Source organism: Gopherus evgoodei, chromosome 6 (assembly GCF_007399415.2).
Source record: "Gopherus evgoodei ecotype Sinaloan lineage chromosome 6, rGopEvg1_v1.p, whole genome shotgun sequence".
Taxonomy (NCBI): domain Eukaryota; kingdom Metazoa; phylum Chordata; order Testudines; family Testudinidae; genus Gopherus; species Gopherus evgoodei.
Genome location: NC_044327.1, coordinates 4,228,807 through 4,249,101, shown reverse-complemented (window position 1 = coordinate 4,249,101; position 20,295 = coordinate 4,228,807). Strand labels below are relative to the sequence as shown.

Genomic DNA, 20,295 nt, shown 5'->3' with positions numbered 1-20,295 from the left:
GAAATAAGCGCTCATGCAAGTTTCTGATTTGATGGATTCTGGGGCAAATTCCAAAGCCACAGTTTACTGCAGAACTATGCTCTAGTATCTGAGTTTTCATTTTTTTTAAAGTAATGTTACTAGCACTTGTATAGCTAGAGCAGGGAACTGATCCCATTTTTCTTAATTTGCTGTTGACTCTGAAACCTAATGGCAATGCAAATGGCATCCTGGTTAACTGTTTTCTGCTGATCATTTTAGTAGACACATTGGTTAGGTTTAGCTGTGCACATAAATATGGGGCAAATGTGTGAATATGAAAGGTGGTAGCTGTACATAACTGCTGGGACGATCAAATGAATTAAACCCTGCCCAGAATTTACAAGAGCCTCCAGGCCTACCCGTCTGGGTACCAAAGCCCAGGTTGCCACTATCCAGCTGTTAATGCCTTCAGCTTCCCTCCACCAAGCTGTGCAGTGCAGACCTGTCAAGAATCATCCATCTTGAGATGTGCACTCTTGCAGTTGCAAGATCTGTTGTGGTTTTTGGTGAGAGACAAACTTCCCCACAAAATAGCCTGTAACTCAAGGAAATGGGCACTGAGCTGCCGTCCGGAGACAATAACATGTTTTTCCCACTTTGCCTTCTGACTTACTGTTACTATTTCTGCATGCTTAGTAACCATTGTTAACCAAGGTCTCATACACTTGTCTTACAGGCAACTGTCATTCATTTGTTTTCAGATGAGTGACTCAGAAGGCGTACAGTCTCACTTCAGAGAGAGCTAGGAATAGAATCCCCGCTCTCTAATATGACAATATAAATCTTTTCCTCTTTCCCGCCTACCGTTCAGAAGAACTAGGCCAGTAACTCAGGCTACCAGTGTGGTTCTGTCTCCCTGCTAGAGAAGGAACCATATACGGAAGATCATGAATCGGCTATTTCCTCCATGCTCATGGTTTATGGCCCTTTACTGTTGAATTAGAGGCTTGGAGGTTTAGTTCTAGAGGCCTCAGTTTCAGCGCTTGCAGACAATGCAAACAGGGATATCCTTACATTCCACTAGTCTGTCCAGACTACCACTAAACAGTATTGTTTCCAGAGCTAGCAACAATGCAGAAATACTGATATACCCAACATGTTGCTATCATCTCACAGATAGTTGTATAACTCATCAACAAAGTATATTGTGTCCTCCAAGCGGATAGCAGCATGATTTTCCCTACAGGATTTACTCCTATAACTGACAGTGGTGGTTATACATCCCCCCCCCCCCCCCAAAAAAAAAAATTGGAAGATGTTTGAATTTTGTAGAAAAATAAATGTCCCAAGGAGTACAATACTGAAACGCCATTCACTAAAGGAATCTTCATTTCTTAAATCACTGCAGTCTGTTGTGGAATATTCAGTCTGTTGCAGTATCATAGAATGCAGAGGGCCATGTCACATAATTTAGGTGCAGCTTCCTCCAAAGTTTACAAGGTCGTCAATATTTTGCATTCTCCACTGGAAAGAAGCTTTTCGGCACAATGTGTTCGCCTTGTCCTCAAGCTTTTCCAGCATCTTTATGAAATTCATGTTAATTGTGGCAGCATTTTTAAGAGTACTGGAGTTAATAACTGCTTAGTACCTGAATGATCAATCTTAAACAAAACAGAAGGCAGGATTTCAAAGGAAATAATGTTTGCTTTCCAATCAGAGTCCAGAGCCGGTGTTCTCAGTTTTTCTGGGTGTGGGCCACAGTAAAAAGGAAAGCTTATCTCATGGGTCACTTCCCCTCCTGATTATGGTCACGTCATAGCTCTCTGGGTGACTCGACCATGTGGTTTATGCAGAAAAGTAATGTTAGGAAAGGAGCTAAAAATAAATGCTACGTCTTCAGAATATAATTTAGTAGCAAGGAACAAGACAGCACTATGACCAGTAGTCCTGTGGACCACTAGCAAGAACCCAGGACCACTGCATAAGAGAGTATTTCATAAGGCTCAGAACAAGTAGAGCTCTTGAGTCCATCCTCTGCAAGATGCAGTTTATTGGCACTTTCCTGATTACATCTCCAAATATAGCACACCCTCATGTGTAGGAAATAATGGATTATGCTGCTTCATGCCTTTGATTATTTTCAGGTTGGATATTTGGATTCCAGTAAGAATGTCCCTAAACCAGTTAGAATTAATGATGTTCTGATCAATGTGTTGTTCCAAGTAAGGCTGATCTAGAGAGCTTTATCTCTTGCAGACTTAGAAGCTCAACGGTAGCTAAATCCCCAAATGTTCAGAAAACTGCCACCAGACCAGTGTAGCTCATATAATCTGTACTAAACCAGGATAGCTCCTTTGCGACTGGGAGAGGAAGGCAGAAAGAATCCTCTCCTTTCTTTCTTCTCCAGCAAGCCACGAAGTGCACAGCTACTATTGGAACCCTCTGGCTTGTGGTTCCGTCTGTGTTTCCATCTTGAAAGGACAAGTGTTTGGCTCCACCTCCACTCCTCATTAGCCCAAAATGTTCAGGCGCAGGGATGTGGGACAGAGGCCCTGCAGACAAGAGTTTATATGCAAGGGGTTCAGCCCACAATGGCTGTGCTCACTAAATCTGCTGTCACCCCCTTCCGCTGTGAGATCTAGGCCATTGACGGCAGGGTGCTCTGCAACCAAAGGGAAGGGGACATGGTTTGGTCCTTTAGATATGAGAACGTGGGGTTGGGCCCTCTGTTACCTTATAGATAATTGCTGAAAATGAGCAACAGTGGGAAACAAATTATTAGACCTCTGTGCATGGATAACTACAATCATAAATCAATAAATGAGTCTCCATACTCGCTTCCCCGACTCGCATGTCCTGACTTTAGCATCCTTTAAAAGGTTCCTGATATCCAAACTGAAATAATGTTTCTCCTTGTATTCACAAGGTGTGCTGGGCATGTTGATGGATCCTTTTCCTACGGCTAGCCCTCTTTGCATGTTTACGACTGTTCTGCTCACATTTAAATTCAGAATTTTATATTTTAGTACAGGTGTTCAGATTAGATAGGCTTTATCGTAGTGCAAAGCTTTCATCCAGAGAGCTCCAAGTGCATTACAAATAAGTTTTGCAACACCTCTTTGAGGTAGGCGGGTGTATTATAGCCACTTTGCAGATAGGTAAGCTGAGTCATAGTGCTTCATCATTACTCCTGGGGCAATTCTGCACCTCTGCAAATGCTCAGAATTTATGTCCCCCACAGATTTCTTTGCTTCCCTGCAGAAAAATGACTTTCTGGTAGGAAAGCAAAGGAAGCCACAAAAGGGGTCATGCAACCCTCCCTAGCAGTATATTTCAGGTGACTATAGCAGCCACTAAATAGGTAAATCACTGTGGGGCAAGGGGCAGGACTGGAGAAGATCCAGCTAGTGGCTCCTACCCTGAGCTGGACTCAACTGCTAGTCCGGGCTGGGCTGGGGAGGATGGGACTTCCTCTTCCCTGCAAGGCATCTGAGACTGAGTCAGACCCACCCCCAGATTTCTTTCTCTGGGGAAGCTCTGCAAACTCCCTTCTCCCTTTCACTCCTGCTTCCTGCACCCATTGCCTCCTCAGCTTGCAGGAGGGAGGGTGTTCCTGGGGAGCTGCTCCCCCATCCCTCAACCACTGTGCATCCAGACCCCCATATCCAGACCCTCCCACCGAGCCTCACCCTCGCTGATGAGCCCCACTACCCAGCATCTGGACCCCCACTGAGATCCCACACCAGATCCCCCAGCCAAGCTCTGTCCCCCCCCCACACACACTCAGATCCCTCTCCCTGCTGAGCTCAACCACCTTCCATGGACCCCTGCAGAGTCCCATTACTGTTGCACTTAGAAACCCCCCAACAAGCCCCAGTGCATCCAGATCTCCCTACCCCTGCACTTGGATCCCCACTGAGCCACCCACACCCAGATTGCCTGCACAGAAACCTTCTCAACCCAAAGCTGGATTCCCCACACACTAAGCCCCTCCACACTTGATCCTGCTGGGCTAAGACTGTCTGCCCACACCTGGCATGGAGAGGCAGGGCCCTGAGGTGTTTCTGGGCCAGCCCCAGTCCTTGCACTATGTCAGGATTGAGTGCAGCCTCACTGCTAAGTACATGTCCCGGGGGGAGCTCCACAGTGATCTCCCACCTCGGTGCAGCCAGTGGCCTGTGCGCCCTAATGCCAGGCTGGGGCCTCCACATTTATTTGACAAATAAAATTGGCAGAATTTTAAAATATTGTGTGCAGAATTTTTTATTTTTTGGTGCAGAATGCCCTCCGGAGTAATTATCTAAATGGCAGGACTGGAACTAGAACTCAGGAGTCCTGATTCTTGATTGCCTATTTCAGCCACCTGACTTTCTTTAATGATCTGCTAAATAGAGATGTTAGTCTCTTCCTGAAAAATCTAAACCATGCAGTTGAGGCTCTTGAGACTGCATGGGATACTTGGCACTGGTACTCCCAGGCTGTGCCCCTTCTCTGTACAAATGGAGGACTTCTTTCTGCAGGGGTAGTAAATGGGAGGAGATGCTGCTATGTGGTGCAGTACCATTAAGCCCAGTTGATGCTGGCTCAGCAGTTTTAAAAACTGTGCTTAAGCATGGTTTGAACTTGATTGTAGCCAGCCTGGTCTCCACTATGGTTTAACTGGCCAGTGTGTGGAGAGGGCTTCGGCTTTGTTAGAGCTGCTGTGCAATCCATAGAGGTTTGACAATATAAACACAAGAGCACTCCTCTGTACAGGTCTTCAGCTAACTCACTCTTTTACCTCAATAGTTCTTCCTCTCTTTGCTCTCTGTAAAGCACGTGGATTGTAGTTTAAAAAGAAAACTGGATAATTTCTTTTCATCGTGGATATGTTTGGCAGAATTTGATTTTTATTTGTGTATAATTTTGGTGATAATATTTGTATATAGCAATTTTTTCCCAATATTTAGCAATTTTAAATTTTCACAGTTGTGGGAAACTAAGGAAATGGGGGGATCAGACAATAATTATTTACCGACAGTAGGTGATTCAAAAAGTTAAAGCCTTCTATCCATTAAAACACAAATTGTCACCATCACGTCAAAATATACAAAGTAAATATTCTTAAATCAAGCTGAGTTCTCAGGCAGCATTTTCTCACTTTGCCCATCTGTAAGTTTTGACTGCTATCGATGGAAATATTTTTTTCAGTTTGTGGGTGTACGGTGAAACTAACGTTTACCAATAAAAATCTGTTCCTTCAATACCTAATCATGGATGTTGTGCCTCTGCAATTTTGATGCATTAAGAATGATTAAGAAACAGTCGGGGGGAGGGAATTATTTCAAGGAGTCTAGTGATTTGTGTTCCTTCCTTCCTTTAAAGGTAGACTGTGAATGTAGACTGTGAATTTAGCCTTTCTCTCTTGGATGATCAAAGGTGGTAGGAGGATGACCCAGCCATGGATGTAAGGGGCCCATCTAATACAACATACAATGGGCTTGATTCAACATTCCATTACAAAATATTTTCTCTAATAGTCTCTTGTAACTCTGAAGTCAATGGAGTTTGTCATGTGAAACTAAAGTAATGGAGTGAAAAATCAGGACTATTATCCATTTTAAGATGATTTGCTGGACTGGAACAGGGAATATTAGATTTTTGATCTTGTAACATTTTTTTTCTTTCAACAGGATCAAATTTATGTAGCTATGAACTACTGTCATCTAAGTACACTACAGATTCACAGGCCTCTAAGCTTTGTCCTAAGCTCCCGGTTCCAGAGAGGTAAGTTTATGGTTTCTTGTCTAACAGTTCATTTGTCTGAAAAAGATTTCATAAAAATCTCACAAAGAATAGTTTAGGTCACTGTATAACATACCTGTGTTTGTTTTTAGCATGTTAACTCTGTTGGTACAAAGGTCATCTTTAAAGAGACTCTGTCAACATAACACTAAAAAAACAACAACAAAAAACACCCAAACCCTACTGTTACTAGTGCTATTAAAACTGGAATATTAAAAATGCTATTTGATGTTATATATTCAGTGTTGTGCTGTATGCTGCAAAGCAGTTTGTTTGCCACCCTGAGGACTGGCTGCATTTTAGCAGTGTTGTCTGTACACAACGTATGAAGGGCTTCGGAATGAAAGGTGATATATACATATAAAATATTACGTTTGTCATTTATGGTGTTTGCTTCTTGCACTTTACTCAGCCAGTTAAACTCAATGAGTCTGTTTCATTTGCTGGTTCTCTGTTGCATCTAAGTTTCCAGGACTGGGTTGCTTAAATGGCAGAAAGAAGAAAAAAGACCCAAATACCTGAAGGCACTCCTATTCATGTATTACCACATTTTGTAAATAAATCGCTCTCGTTTTAACGCTTAAAATTTCAATGAAGAGCTGCCTTGACTGTTCTTGGTAAAGTCTATGGTAGTGATTGTAACAAAGAGGATGCTGCTGGTATTGGGAGCCTAGCTGTATGTTGGAAGATTAGCGTGCTGCCCAGAAGTACAGGGGCAGTCAGCACTTCAGCGGTACAGCAAATTTTGGAATTGTTCAGCAATGCAATTATTTTAGGGCTCAGTCCTGCAAACACTTCTGTGAGTGGTCCCACTGTCTTTAATGAGAGTTCTACAGCGGTGTTTGCGGCTTTGGGCTTCTATGTTTTAGCTGAAATTGAAGGGGCTTGACAATGCAAACAGTTGTGATTAGGCATATTTCCTACTTCATAAACAACCTCAGTCTGATTAGATCTGTTCAGGGGCAGGCTGTACATTCTCTGCATAGACATGAGTGTTGGCAAAGGGAAAACAGAGAGAAGTCCTGGAGAGGATATGTTGTATCCATTTTAGGACCTGTAGTTTTAAATGTCTTTTGTTTACCTCGGTAACTTATCCAAGTTTTTAAATTGACTGTGATAAGCAGCAGCTCAAATGCTGACAATAACATACTTTCTCTGAATCTTTTTTTTTTTCTGCAGCTCTATCGCCTGTGCATCAGATCTAGGCATAGCTGCTGTGCTACCTAACTAAAATAAATAAAAATTTCAGTGTTTTGCATACTCAAATGGCTTGTCAGTTTTAATTTTTGCCAGAATTGTATGTACTTTTCTTCCTAAACATTCCCATGTCATTCAGTCGGATTGAATTTTGCTTAATAAGCAAGCATGCAGATAGACTGGAGTGTCATGTCACTTTATAATACAGTACAAATTCCTGGTTTAAACCCCCAAAGAAAATGAAAGGAAATACCCAATAGTTTGCCTTTAACTCACATAATTGTGTTTTAGATATTGTGCTAGTGCAGTTATTGAAGTGAACAAGCACATTTTGGAGAAGAAATGAAATGGTCTGAAGGATGGAAAAATAAAATAAACTGCAGGAAGAAGGATATTGAGGAAAACTCCCAAATGTTCCCTTCCTGGAAGCAGATCCTCAGCTAGTGTAAATTATATCACTCTATTTAAGTCAATGGAATAGCTGTGGCAACTTACATCAGCTGAGAACTGTCCCCTGAAGTTTCCCAGTTGATCAATTCGGAGGAAAAGTGTTCCTCATGCCCTGCAGAGGAACCTAAAGATCTTGGGGGACTATGACATTTTACCTTTGGCACTCTCTGTCCTTACTGGCTTTGGCTTCCTCCCAGCACTGCCAAAGATAACCATGCCCTCCAGCTGTGCCTCCTGGAACCTCTTCTCTGGGCTGGAGAGCAGTTTCATTGTATGAAGGTGGTTTTGGAGCAGGGAAACTAGCCAGTTTTCCCCTTCCTTCCTGCCTCTGCCTGTTCCAACTCTGCACAGCCCTGGCAGAGGAGCTTCCATTGAGATTGGAGAGAAAAGGAGAGCATACCACAGCAGCAGAATGCTACATTCTGTTGGCACAGGCTCCCCTACATAAGTTGACATATATCAGTTATGGGGACCTAAATATCTCACATCCACCCTTGTTTTGAGGCCCACCTGATAGAGAACTACTCTGTTCTTAACTCTGCATTCATTTCCTTGTCCATATCCAGTTAAACTGGGCCTTTAATATAATTTGAATGCAACTGTCATATTTGTGCTTTTAAAAATTTATTTATCATCATCCCTACTAGGCGGATTCTGCTGATCTTGATCACAATGATTAAGCAGCAGATTATTCTTATCTTATAATTTCATTTACGTATGTAATGTCCCAAGGTGTAATCAAGGGGCCTTATAAATAGCAGAGGTCACTATGACTAGATTTATTATTTCATTTTTTGTTAAACGAGACACATCACATGCTCAGGGAGTCAGAACCACTGAAACAGAAGCAGGTCTCGTGCTGGATTCTCAAGAGTTTGATTTATTCAAGAAAGTTTGTAATAACCACTGACCTTATTTTTTTATTAATTGTAACAGTTGGTATTTAACTGTTACACATAAAAACAGGTAACTTAATATGTACAGTATAATTGCTACAAGCAAGAGGGATATTAGCAGTTTAATACAGGAATGTTGTGAGATAAAGGTAAAAAGTATATACTTCTCCTTCAGGTCATATTGCGTCACATGACTTTTTTCAGAATGTCTGTTTTCTCATCAAGATGTAAAAAATGGATTTTTTTTGCACGTTTCAAGATTAAAAGCTGAGCTTTGTCAGAATGATAGCTCTAATTTTCAGTATAAGCCTGTTAAACTTTGTAAGCTTTCTTAAAAATTGGAGTATGGCACGAATTAAAAGTTAAATGCAAAGCCCTCTAATTTAAAGTTTTTCAAATTTCATTGCATGCATTCTGTGCAGACCTGCAAGATGCTAACACACACCAAACTAGCTCCATCTTATAAAAAAAAAGCTAAGGGAATATATAGGCTGCTCTCTAGATAGGAAGGCCATTACTGTGGGTTTAATTTGATTTTCAACAGTTCTGACTAACCGTGTAACTATTCTGCTTAACTGCTGGCTTTACCACTCACTAAAAGCAGAGTATCAGTATAAGCATCTGCAAACACATTTATTTAGTCAAGCACAGTTGACTTAAAATCTTATTATTTAGCACTGTCTGTCAGTTTCACAAAAGCATGGGAATCTGTTAATTATCTAATCATGAGGGTGATCATAAAACCCTCCCAATTCTGCACTGAATAATTCGACAATTGTTTTTTTAGTATGTTATCTCCCTCCTCGCTTCTACCTCACCAAAATAATAATGCATGGAGGGGATATTCTTAACGCAGATGATTCCTCTAACCCTACACACTCGAAGTGAAGATTAGAATTTTGGTAGAACTCACAATTTAAAAAGAGGTATCTGGTACAGAAAATCTCTGGCTTCAAAATCACTTCTAAAATAGGAGACTCCCAAAGGGATAGTGTACACGGTTGCTTCATTATACTGAAATCTTGAAAATAAGTCAGTAGGAACTGATGGAGAGAAAGGAAAGAATCTGGAGGTTAAAAGAAAACTCTTCAATTTAATGTAAAAATGTATTGTATTCATTGGATTCAATTACAAGCAAGAGTATATTGCTAATAAAAGTGTCTTAAATGTAATGGAAAAGAATAATTAAATAAAATAGACAACCTTGATAGTCTGACACAGTTTAGGGAACAAGAAGATGTAACTCCCCAGCAGGCAGCATTGGGAAAATAAAGTTTCACGTTTGTGCTCTCCTGTATTATCTGCTGGTGAACTGCATCCCCGTGTCTGTTTACTGGAGTGAGCAGTATAATGTAAAATGTCAGTACCCCTTTAGAGGAGCTCCAATACCATTCAGGGTAAAAGGAATAATTAAACAATTACAGGCCTCTTCATTGCATTTGTTATAAAACATTTAAATATTTAGCTGAGGTAATGTAAGTAGTCACTGTAATTTTCCTCTCCTATGACCAGAATAAGCATAAGAGAGGGACAGAATAAGGTATCTTTATCATGGCTGTTTGGCAACAGTTGTAAATGGTGACATGTTTTAGACTAATGTATATATATATTTGCAACTATAGTACAATCATTCTTGGATTACTTTTTTGCTACAAAAGTGGGTCAGTATTTCATTTTGAAGTCAGTGAAAGGCATTGTTTGAGCTGGTGTACCACCTGACACTTGAATGACAGATGTTTAAGCTGAAATAAGAAAATACTTTTTTGAGAGGCAGAGGGTAATATCCTATTGGAATATGCATGCTGCCTTCTTTACAGAAATACTTGTAAAATTGCATCACTCCTCATTGTGACCATTGTCATTATAGCAGCACCTCTGCATTAAACTCACAGCTCCTTGTTATGGTGTTATGAGGGTGGAGAGTACTGCATCAATTCACCTTTCATTTGTGTGTTGATGTGGCATTTATATTACGTAGGAGTAATTTTTTTTCTGATTTTTTTTTTCTTGTGTCACCAGTGCACCTATTCCATTCTTCCATCGCTGTGCTCCTGTGAACATTTCCTGCTATGCCAAGTTTGCAGAGGCCCTGATCACCTTTGTCAGTGACAGTAGTGTCTTACACAGGCTGATTAGTGGAGTTATGACCAGCAAAGAGATTATAATGGGACTTTGCTTGTTATCACTAGGTAATTGTTTTTCTCATTATTAGCTGTTTCATAGTACTGCGGTAGGAGACTTTTAACATCCTCTAGCCACAATATGAACATATACCATAATAAGCCCTCAGGAAACTGTTCAAATGCTTTTTACTCAGTAGCCAAATAACTGTTTCAAAAGAAGTATACATGCACATTCAGTTTTTATTTAAGATGGGGGGAGAGGGGTTGGACATTCTTCAGTGCTCTTGCCACAGCTGTTTAAGTCAGCCAGAGGCAGCTCTACTTTCTAATGCTCATCTGGCCCTAAATATGAGAGCGATCTATGGCATTATACTCTCATAAACCTGGGGCATAGGCTTCTTTTGGTGTGTATGGCTTAGCTATTTGGGCTGGGATTTTCAAAGGAGCAAAAGGAAGTTAGGTGCAATTGGATTTGGCTCCTTTGAAACTCCTAACCTTGGTTTTTATGAATGCAAATATGTTACTAAAAGTTGGGAAATTCCCAATTCTGGGCCTTAGGTTTCTTATTGGTCATTGATATCACACCAAAGTGAAGTGTTTGTTTTAAACAACCCTATAAATGAAGGTAAAATTGTGTGCATCCAAATTTATTACATTTCTGATCAGCTGACTTCATTGGATTCTTCGTGTGAGGCCCTTAACCTCTTAAAAAAACCAACCCCTGTTGTTACAGCCATCTGTCAAAAGAGCATGTTGTTAAAGAAAAAGAAATGATTGCTGACTACAGGGTGCCACAAAGTCTATAGCAGCACAACTCTGCTATAGCCAATCTGTCTCTGTAGTAGAGAGAGCTAGATCTTGACTGGGGAAAAAAATAAAATGCAAAATCACTTCTTGGAACCAGCTGCAAAGAAACCCACAGAACTCTTTCTTCCATTGCACTCTATGGTGATAATAATGGACCTGCAATAATTTGACCTAAAAGTAAAAAGAAAATTAAGAATTTGCAAACTTGTAGCTCTGTTAGTAGGGCCCTACCACATTCAGGTCCATTTTGATCAATTTCACAGTTATAGGATTTTTTAAATCGTGAATTTCATGATTTCAGCTATTTAAATATGAAATTTCACAGTGTTGTAATTGTAGGGCCTGACCCAAAAAGTAGTTTGAGGTGGGGGAGGTCTCAAGGTTATTGTAATGGGGAGGGGATGCAGTACTTCTACCCCTACTTCTGCACTGCTGCTGTCGATGGTGCTGTCTTCAGAGCCGGGCAGCTGGAGAGCGGTGACTGCTGGTCAGGAGCCCAGTTCTGTAGGCAGAGCAGCCACTAGCCGCAGTGCAGAAGTTAAGGATGGCAGGGTATGGTGTTACCATCCTTACTTCTGCCCTGTTGCCTGCAGAGCTGGGCCCTCGGTCAGCAGCCTCCATTCTCCAGCCACCCAACTCTGAAGGCAGCATCGCAGAAGTACGGGTGGCAATACTGCGACCCCCGTAAAATAACCTTGCAACCTCCCTGCAACTCCCTTTTGAGTCAAGGCCCCCAATTTGAGAAACCCTGGTCTCCACCATGAAATCTGTATAGTATAGGATAAAAGCACACAAAAGACCAGATTTCCTGGTCCATGGTGCAATTTTCATGGCTGTGAATTTGGTAGGGCTCTGTCTATTAGCAACACTATTACTGCCAGGTTTTACTTTACATATTTATTGCAAAATTTTATATAAAATTAATGTAGTCCTTTAGGTTAAAGGGGGATAAAAATGTGATTGCTTTCAGATCACTTTTTATGCTCCTTTAATTAAAAATATCAGAATGTTAGGTTGTTTAGTTCACAAAGAAGACCCCAATGCCTTTCACTTCAATATGTAGCTAGTACACACACAATACATGTTAGTGAGTGACAATTCAAGGAGGATTTTTAGCATGCTGTGCCTATTTGTTGGTGGGACTAATACAATACCCATGCTGGCTCCATGTGAGGGAGGTAGCTTCCCAAATTATAGGTGCACTCTGAAAACAGGTGCAGAAATACTTATGCACCAGTCCAAACAAATGAACTTTGAAGTGGCATGTTGCATATGGTGCCATAATGCCAAGTGCACAAAAACAGGGATTTGAGAGATCAGAAATGGGAAAATAATAAAGATTGGAGGAGGAAATGTGAAAATTGCAAGTAAAAAATTATTGCAGAATCAATAAAATTTATTAAAGTGCCCAATGTGAATAATAAAGATAAAGCACAAAGCAGTAATTTTTTTCCTTGTAACAAACATGACATCTTAAATTACATACATCACAATATCTGCACTTGTTTAGCATGTATGTTTGCATGCGAGTTCTCCTCTGCTGCTCAGAGTTGTGCAGTGTTTTCCCAGCTCATGATATTAAACTCACACTTGTGTCATGTCCTCTTGTTTGTTCTGTCACTGTCTGAATACGTCTGTGTGGTTATGTTTAATATGTAGTGTACTATGTAAATGCACATATGCTCCTTTTATTTAGGAGAAACAGGAATTGTAGAGGCTACCTGGCGTTCCTTGTGTATTTGTGTAATAATTTTGAAAGCCATGGGGGCGGGGGGCGGTGGGAATTCCTTTTATAAAGGATTCTACTAATATGCAGTTATCTTTAGTGTAATGAGTTCAATTGAACTTCTCCCCCTTACTCGCGAAAAACACCACCTTTATAGCATGTTTCTGTCTGAAATAATTGCTCTGCTTATTATATTTCTCTCTTCTGCAGTGCTGTCCATGATTTTGATGGTGATAATCAGGTACATTTCAAGAGTACTGGTTTGGATCTTAACAATTCTTGTCGTTTTGGGATCACTTGGTAAGTCTTGTTCATTTCCTTTTTTTTGAGAGCCAAGTTCTGATCTCTCTCCCCGAGTCTCAAGGTTCATCAGCATCCTACTCAGAGCCATGTCGTCTTTTCTGCTTTGCATTGACCTGTCTCCGGGTTCCATGGGGAAACTGCTATTTTTCTGGCTATGGAGGACTGGATTAGATAGAGTCATTGCTGCTCCTTATCCAGCCAGACAATTGCTGCACCTCCTGCTTGGTGAATGAGTACACACACCGCCATGACAACCTGGAGAATGACACCAGGAATCTATCCAGAATCCTTACACTGAAGTGTAGATCCCTGTGGGCAGAGCAGCCCCATTAACATTTAGGAGAGATCCTTAGGGGGTTCCTGAGCTCTGCTCAATACATTTAAGCAGAGGGGAACATGGATGGTTTTCCATCACTTTTCCTCCTCCTTGCGTACCTCCTCCAATCTTGAGGACTACTGGGGGAGCAGGGGGCTAGTTAGGCCCCCCAGAGCACGTAACAGTAGCCTGAAGCTGTGGGATGAATTAGACACGCTGGCTTTAAGATTCCAGAGATTCCTCTACATAATGTGAATTCCCAGCTGTCCCATTCAGTCTGCTTTCTGGCAGCTTTGATCTACCCCATTAACTTTAAATTTTGTGGAACTGAAGTTTTATGTTGTTGATCTTTAATAATGCAGCCAAAATATTGGGTGTGGGGGGGGAGGCTAAATTCGGTGATAGCCATGATTTAAGGTCCCATGACCTGCCAGAGTTAGAAAAATTTCAGTGGGCCAAGATCACTTACCTTTTCTGAACCGTCCCACTGACATCTTATTACATGCTGAAAAACTGCACCAAGAGTGAAGCCCTTAAAAGTTGTGTTTTGTGAGACACGCCGCTTTGTTTACATCAGTTCATTGTTTCTGAAAGCTCTAGGTGGTCGGTGGCAAATCTGGAATGTCCTGAGACCTATCTTTTGAAATATATAGAATCAGTCAGTTAAGATTTTGGCACTTTAGATAGGCACACTGCTGCGGAGTCTCAGGCCTTGAGGGAAGGAGAGGAGCACTGGAGAGAGAAAAGAAATATCAAAAGAGAAAGGTTAATTCATTGGAGGTATGGAATCCCAGATCAAAGGGATGGTTCTGTCTTGGAAAAATGGCTAGAGCTGGAGAGTGAAATCCTGGCCCTATTAAAATCAGTGGGAATTTTGCCACTCCCATTGACTTTGGTAGGGCTGGGATTTCCCCCAGGGAGTTTAATGGGAGACGCTTCCCTCTCGTCTCCTTAGACTTTTTTTTTATTTTTCATTTTCCCATCTCAAATGAGGTGAGCTGGCTCTTCCCTATCACTCCTGCACTTTCCGTGCCTGCATCAGCTCTTCTGGAGGCAGGAACACCTATCTGTGATTTATTTGAGGTGCTGTTTCTAGTATCATGGATTTTCTTCCCTCCCCCCCCTTGGTTGTTTTCTTTCCTCTTTCCTGGTGGCACTTCTCTCTGAAGTGTTTACCCTTTCACTTATTCACTTTTCTTTGCTCTTCTTGTTTCTCTACATCCTCTCTGGGGCTCCCTCACTCAGTTCTTCCATTTTAATTTTCCATACACCTCCCACCACATCATCATCTGTTCCTTACACCCTTCCAGTCCTCACTGCTCCCATATGACAGGCAATAATCTGTCCTTAGTATGCCTCCCCTGACTAGCAGCTTCACCCTGTTCTTTCTAAAACACATGAAATGAGGGGTGCTGATCCAAGGGGCTGCATGATTTTCAGATGGACCTAGCAGGGGAGGAGCAGTGCAAGGAGAGCACCTGCTTAAGCCACAGCACTCCCCCTTCAAAATCCTTCCTTTCAGAGTAGCATCAGCCCACTTGGATATTTTCTATCAGTTTAGACTGTGCTGTGTTTGACTGATTCCATTCTTTGTGTGTCTGTTCTGTAGAGGGAAATGTAGTATTTGTCCTGTCTTTAATTCAAAACATAGGAGGCACAGGAGTACTGTGGTGGCTGTATGCTAAGCAAACAAAGTTTATCAATGAAACTCTTACTGCTGATCAGCTTCAAGTAGCCAAAGACAATCTTCAGGCCCTCTTGGTCTATGCCATTTCAGCTACTGTCTTCACGGTAAGTGTTTTGTCACTGACAAAATTGTATTCTCTTTTTCTGTCATTCTTGCCATGTTCTTTGGCTTGTCAATGCAGGTTTTGTAATATGTGCATAAAAGATTGAAAGTGCTTTAGAAACAATATCCCGCTCTGTTTGTTGCTGCACTTTCTACTATTAGGCACTGTGCTGGTGGACACACACTCTCCCTTTAAAAGAACAGGAGTACTTTTGGCACCTTAGAGACTAACAAATTTATTTGAGTATAAGCTTTTGTGGGCTACAACCCACTTCTTCGGATGCATAGAATGGAACATATAGTGAGGAGATATATATACACACATAGAGAGAGCATGAAAAGATGGGAGCTGTCTTACCAACTCTTACCAATTAAGTAAGAGGGGAAAAAAAAACTTTTGAAGGGATAATCAAGATAGCCCAGTACAGACAGTTTGATAAGAAGTGTGAGAATACTTACGTGGGGAGATAAATTCAATGTTTGTAATGGGTCAGCCATTCCCAGTATCTGTTCAAGCCTAAGTTGATTGTATCTAGTTTGCATATCAATTCGAGTTCAGCAGTTTCTCGCTGGAGTCTGTTTTTTAAGCTTTTCTGTTGCAAAATTGCCACCCTCAGGTCTGTTATTGAATGACCAGACAGGTTAAAGTGTTCCTGCTGGTTTCTGAATGTTATGATTCCTGATGTCAGATTTGTGTCCATTTATTCTTTTGCATAGAGACAGTCTGGTTTGGCCAGTGTACATGGCAGAGGGCTATTGCTGGCACGTAATGGCGTATATCACATTGGTAGATGTGCAGGTGAATGAGCCCCTGATGGCATGGCTGATGTGATTAGGTCCTTAGATGATGTCACTTGAATAGATATGTGGACAGAGTTGGCATCAGGCTTTGTTGCAAGGATAGGTTTCTGGGTCATTGTTTTTGTTCAGTGATGTGTGGTTGCTGGTGAGTATTTGCTTCAGGTTGGGGGGGTTATCTGTAAGCAAGGACAGGTCTGTCTCCCAAGATCTGTGAGAGTGAGGGATCATCTTTCAGGATAGGTTGTAGATCTTTGATGATGTGCTGGAGACGTTTTAGTTGGGGGCTGAAGATGACAGCTAGTGGTGTTCTGTTATTTTCTTTGTTGGGCCTGTCTTGTAGGAGGTGACTTTTGGGTACTCGTCTGGCTCTGTCAGTCTGTTCTTTCACTTCAGCAGGTGGGTATTGTAGTTTTAAGAATGATTGACAGAGCTCTTGTAGGTACTTGTCTCTGTCTGAGGGATTGGAGCAAATGCGGCTGTATCTTAAAAGCTTGGCTGTAGACAATGGATCGTGTAGTGTGTCCTGGATGGAAGCTGGAGGCATGTAGGTAAGTATAGCAGTCAGTAGGTTTCTGGTATAGGGTGGTATTTATGTGACCATCGCTTATTAGCACAGTAGTGTCCAGGAAATGGACAGCTTGTGTGGACTGATCTAGGCTGAGGTTGATGGTGGGATGGAAATTATTGAAATCATGGTGGAATTCCTCAGGAGCTTCTTTTCCATGAGTCCAGCTGATGAAGATGTCATCAATGTAGCGCAAGTAGAGTAGGGGCGTTAGGGGATGAGAGCTAAGGAAACTTTGTTCTAAGTCAGCCATAAAAATGTTGGCATACTGTGGGGCCATGCGGGTACCCATAGCAGTGCTGCTGACTTGAAAGGTATATATTACCCCCAAATGTGAACTAGTTGTGGGTTAGGAAAAAGTCACAAAGTTCAGCCACCAGGTTTGCTGTGACATTATCGTGGATACTGTTCCTTATAGCTTGTAGTCCATCTTTGTGTGGAATATTGATATAGAGAGCTTCTACATCCGTAGTGGTCAGGATGATGTTTTCTGCAAGATCACCAATGGATTGTAGTTTCCTCAGGAAGTCAGTGGTGTCTCGAAGATAGCTGGGAATGCTGGTAGCTTAGGACCTGAGGAGAGAGTCCACACTCTTCCCTGATGTCAGAAGAATAGATTGTAGGACTTGAACCCACAGCTGGCCTGGGCCATGCTCAGAAGTCTTCCATGCACAGAGCAACTTCAGGATTGGACCCTTAATCTGTATGTTCACTTGCACTTGGATCCTGTTTGTCAGATAAATCAAACATGCAATGCTGAGATGATACCTCATAATTTCATTTTAGTTAGTAATACTTAATACAGGTATGCACTGTAATTATACCTTTTTATAAACTTATCTGACAAGTTCTCCAGGTTCTGTTTCAAAATATGGGGCAAATTCTGCCCTCAGCTACACTTGTGCAATCCAATTGCTTTTACTTGGTTGCACAATGCAGTTGAGTGATAGAATTTGGTCTATAGTCTTGTCAGTCTTAGTGTCAGTTCAAAAAAGTATTTAAAAGGTAGCAGGAGTCACTAAAAGTTGTTTGCATTGATAAATCAATCTCGAAATATTTGATGTTAGATTAAGTCATGTAAACTTGCAGGGCTTCCACAAACTGTTGGAAGTATGATTAGTTTGCTCTACTTGAAGATCCTGTGTTGTTTACTGCACCTAATGGTCTGCTTTTCATCACCTAAAATGTCAGTTGGAAACTTCTCTCCTCAGGTTATCTTGTTCTTGATAATGTTAATTATGCGCAAGCGAGTAGCTCTCACCATTGCCTTGTTCCACGTGGCTGGCAAAGTTTTCATTCACCTGCCACTGCTAGTCTTCCAGCCCTTTTGGACTTTCTTTGCTCTCATCCTGTTTTGGAGCTACTGGATCATGGTCCTGTTTTTCCTTGGCACTACAGGTATGTGGGCACATGTCTTCTTTTAAGTAAACACTAGTACTTTCTTATACAGACTTTAGATATAGTTAAAATTTGAAAATAACTGCTGTGCTCTGGTTATAGCCCTTTGACTTTGAATACTTTGAATGAGCACAGCGAGTACTTTAGTACTGTGTTATTGTGCACATCTGTATTGATCATCAGGTGTGAGGTTACCCATTGTTTGGTTCCCTGGAAGTGGCTTTCTACCATTATTTTGCCCGTTTGATGTGAGGAAGAGCAGCCGCAGGGCTGCTGTAACATATGCAAGCACAAGTCTCCAAGGGACTGTCATGCTAGCTGTGACCTGTTTGAACACTGTGTTCTGGCTATGGCATATTCCATATACAGCGGGGGGGCCCTAGGAAAGGAAGGTGGAGAGTTTATGATGCCAGCTTTATGCCACTCAGATTTCCCCATGCCAGAGGAATACTTAGCTATCCTGTTAGGGTAGCTTTCAGACTGGATAGTGTCTCATTTTTGGCTGTCTCATTGATTTGCAGAGTTACAGAAATTAAATGCAAAAAAATCATGTCAATACATCAGTAAAGACATACATTTAAAAAAAAAAAGTAAGGAAATGTACAATTTCAAAGGAACCCATCAATCTGGTTTTATCTTCAAAAATTAAACTCAGCACATCTTTTGAAATAATGTCCTTCAATTTAAACCATTATTTAAAATATTCAGAAGTGTTATTTCTGTTCCTTTCTGTGTTTAGAGAGTATTTTGGCTGGACCTGAGAGAAACACCACCAGCCATGCTCAGGTCTGCCCCTGGTCCTTCTTCCCCTTCTCTGTGCACACAACCAGCCACCTGCTGCTTGCAATCTATTCATTTTCAGCTCTGCTGCAGCTGTTACTAGTAAACAGTCCCCAGCAGGGCCTGGTGCAACATCAGCAACCTGATAAAGTGCTGTCAAATACACAAACTAAACAAACAGAATAATAGAGGAAAAGTATTCTGTCTTTGCGTTATGATGATGTTAGGGGTTACTTATAACAGTCACATGCAGATAAATGTACTTTTCAAGTTAATGGTGTCCTCCTGCAGAAATATTAATATAGCCACTTGCCATAATATTCAACATATATGCAATCTCTTTAACAAAAATAAAAGGATTAGAAAATACTAGAGACATGCAATGTGAATGTGCTAATATTATTGTAGGAGCCATAACTCTGGATTTCTTGACTTTTTAAATCTCTCTTATTACAGTAACATTACATTAACAGTTTTTTTTATTTAATTTTCTTCCTTTTCATTGTAGAGCAAAGGGTTAAAAAAAACAGTTATGCTCCTCTAAGGACTTAAGGCAGCACAAGCAATTTAGCCACTACTTAAATTGATAAATGCACATTTCTAAAGGACGCATGCATGCACAGAGCATCGCTCAAAACGCAAATGCACGGTAGCCAATTTTCTGTTGTTTGTGACAGTCTTAGGACTGGTCTACACCAGACAGATCCACCCAGCTACCTTGCTTGGGGGTGTGAAAAATCCACATGCCTGAGTGACATAATTAAACCAACCTAAGTCCCTGTGTAGACAGTGCTTTCATCGACCTAGCTACTTTCTCTCAGGGAGGTGAATTTACTACGGAAATCACTGTAGGAAGTATCTACACTGAAGTGCTATAGCTGTGCTGCTGTAGCATTTTATGTGTAGACATCGCCTTAGCAGGGGACATGCTCCACGGTAATGCGGACTTTACACATCCAGTTTCAAGATAAAGGCCTAGAAGTTCACCTGAGCCCCATAGATGTTGCTGGGGCTCAGTAGAGGTACAAGGGTTTGCCTGACTAGAGGAGTTTCTAGGATTGGGGCCTAAAAGTTTCACTGATTTTAGTTAGTTCTGTACAAAACAGTGGCAATAACTTTTCAAAATGGGAAATGTGTATTTCTCAGAAAGTTATGTGCATGTTAGGGAAGAGGGTTTAATGGAACTTGACATCTGAAATGGTGTGTTCCCTACTTCACAAATGCTCTAATACAATATAGTAATTTTAACACTTTTTAGATCATATAACTATTTCAGCCTAACTATGGAAAAATATTTGGGATTTTTGGGCTCTGTCTTTAACAAGGGACAGAACTAATGAAATTTGTTCTTGGTTTTGTTTGTTTTACTGCTATAAGTTTAATTTGAATTATGAGATGA

At 41.2% G+C, this 20,295-nt stretch overlaps 2 protein-coding genes across 3 annotated transcripts in view; one reads left to right on the top strand and one right to left on the bottom strand.

Annotated features, from left to right (window-relative positions):
- Positions 1–20,295, top strand: part of SLC44A1 (solute carrier family 44 member 1) — a 97,810-nt gene that overhangs the window by 58,613 nt on the left and 18,902 nt on the right. For both annotated transcript variants that reach the window (XM_030567236.1, XM_030567235.1), the window contains exons 5-9: positions 5,634–5,727; positions 10,308–10,477; positions 13,155–13,244; positions 15,215–15,354; positions 17,930–18,116. In XM_030567236.1, the coding sequence (XP_030423096.1) occupies positions 5,634–5,727; positions 10,308–10,477; positions 13,155–13,244; positions 15,215–15,354; positions 17,930–18,116 (681 nt within the window). The remainder of the gene's footprint in view (positions 1–5,633; positions 5,728–10,307; positions 10,478–13,154; positions 13,245–15,214; positions 15,355–17,929; positions 18,117–20,295) is intronic.
- LOC115653686 overlaps positions 16,969–20,295 on the bottom strand; it is a 63,691-nt gene continuing 60,364 nt past the window's right edge. Inside the window, exon 3 of the mRNA XM_030567238.1 lies at positions 16,969–17,444. The gene's annotated coding sequence lies outside the window, so the exon portion shown is untranslated. The remainder of the gene's footprint in view (positions 17,445–20,295) is intronic.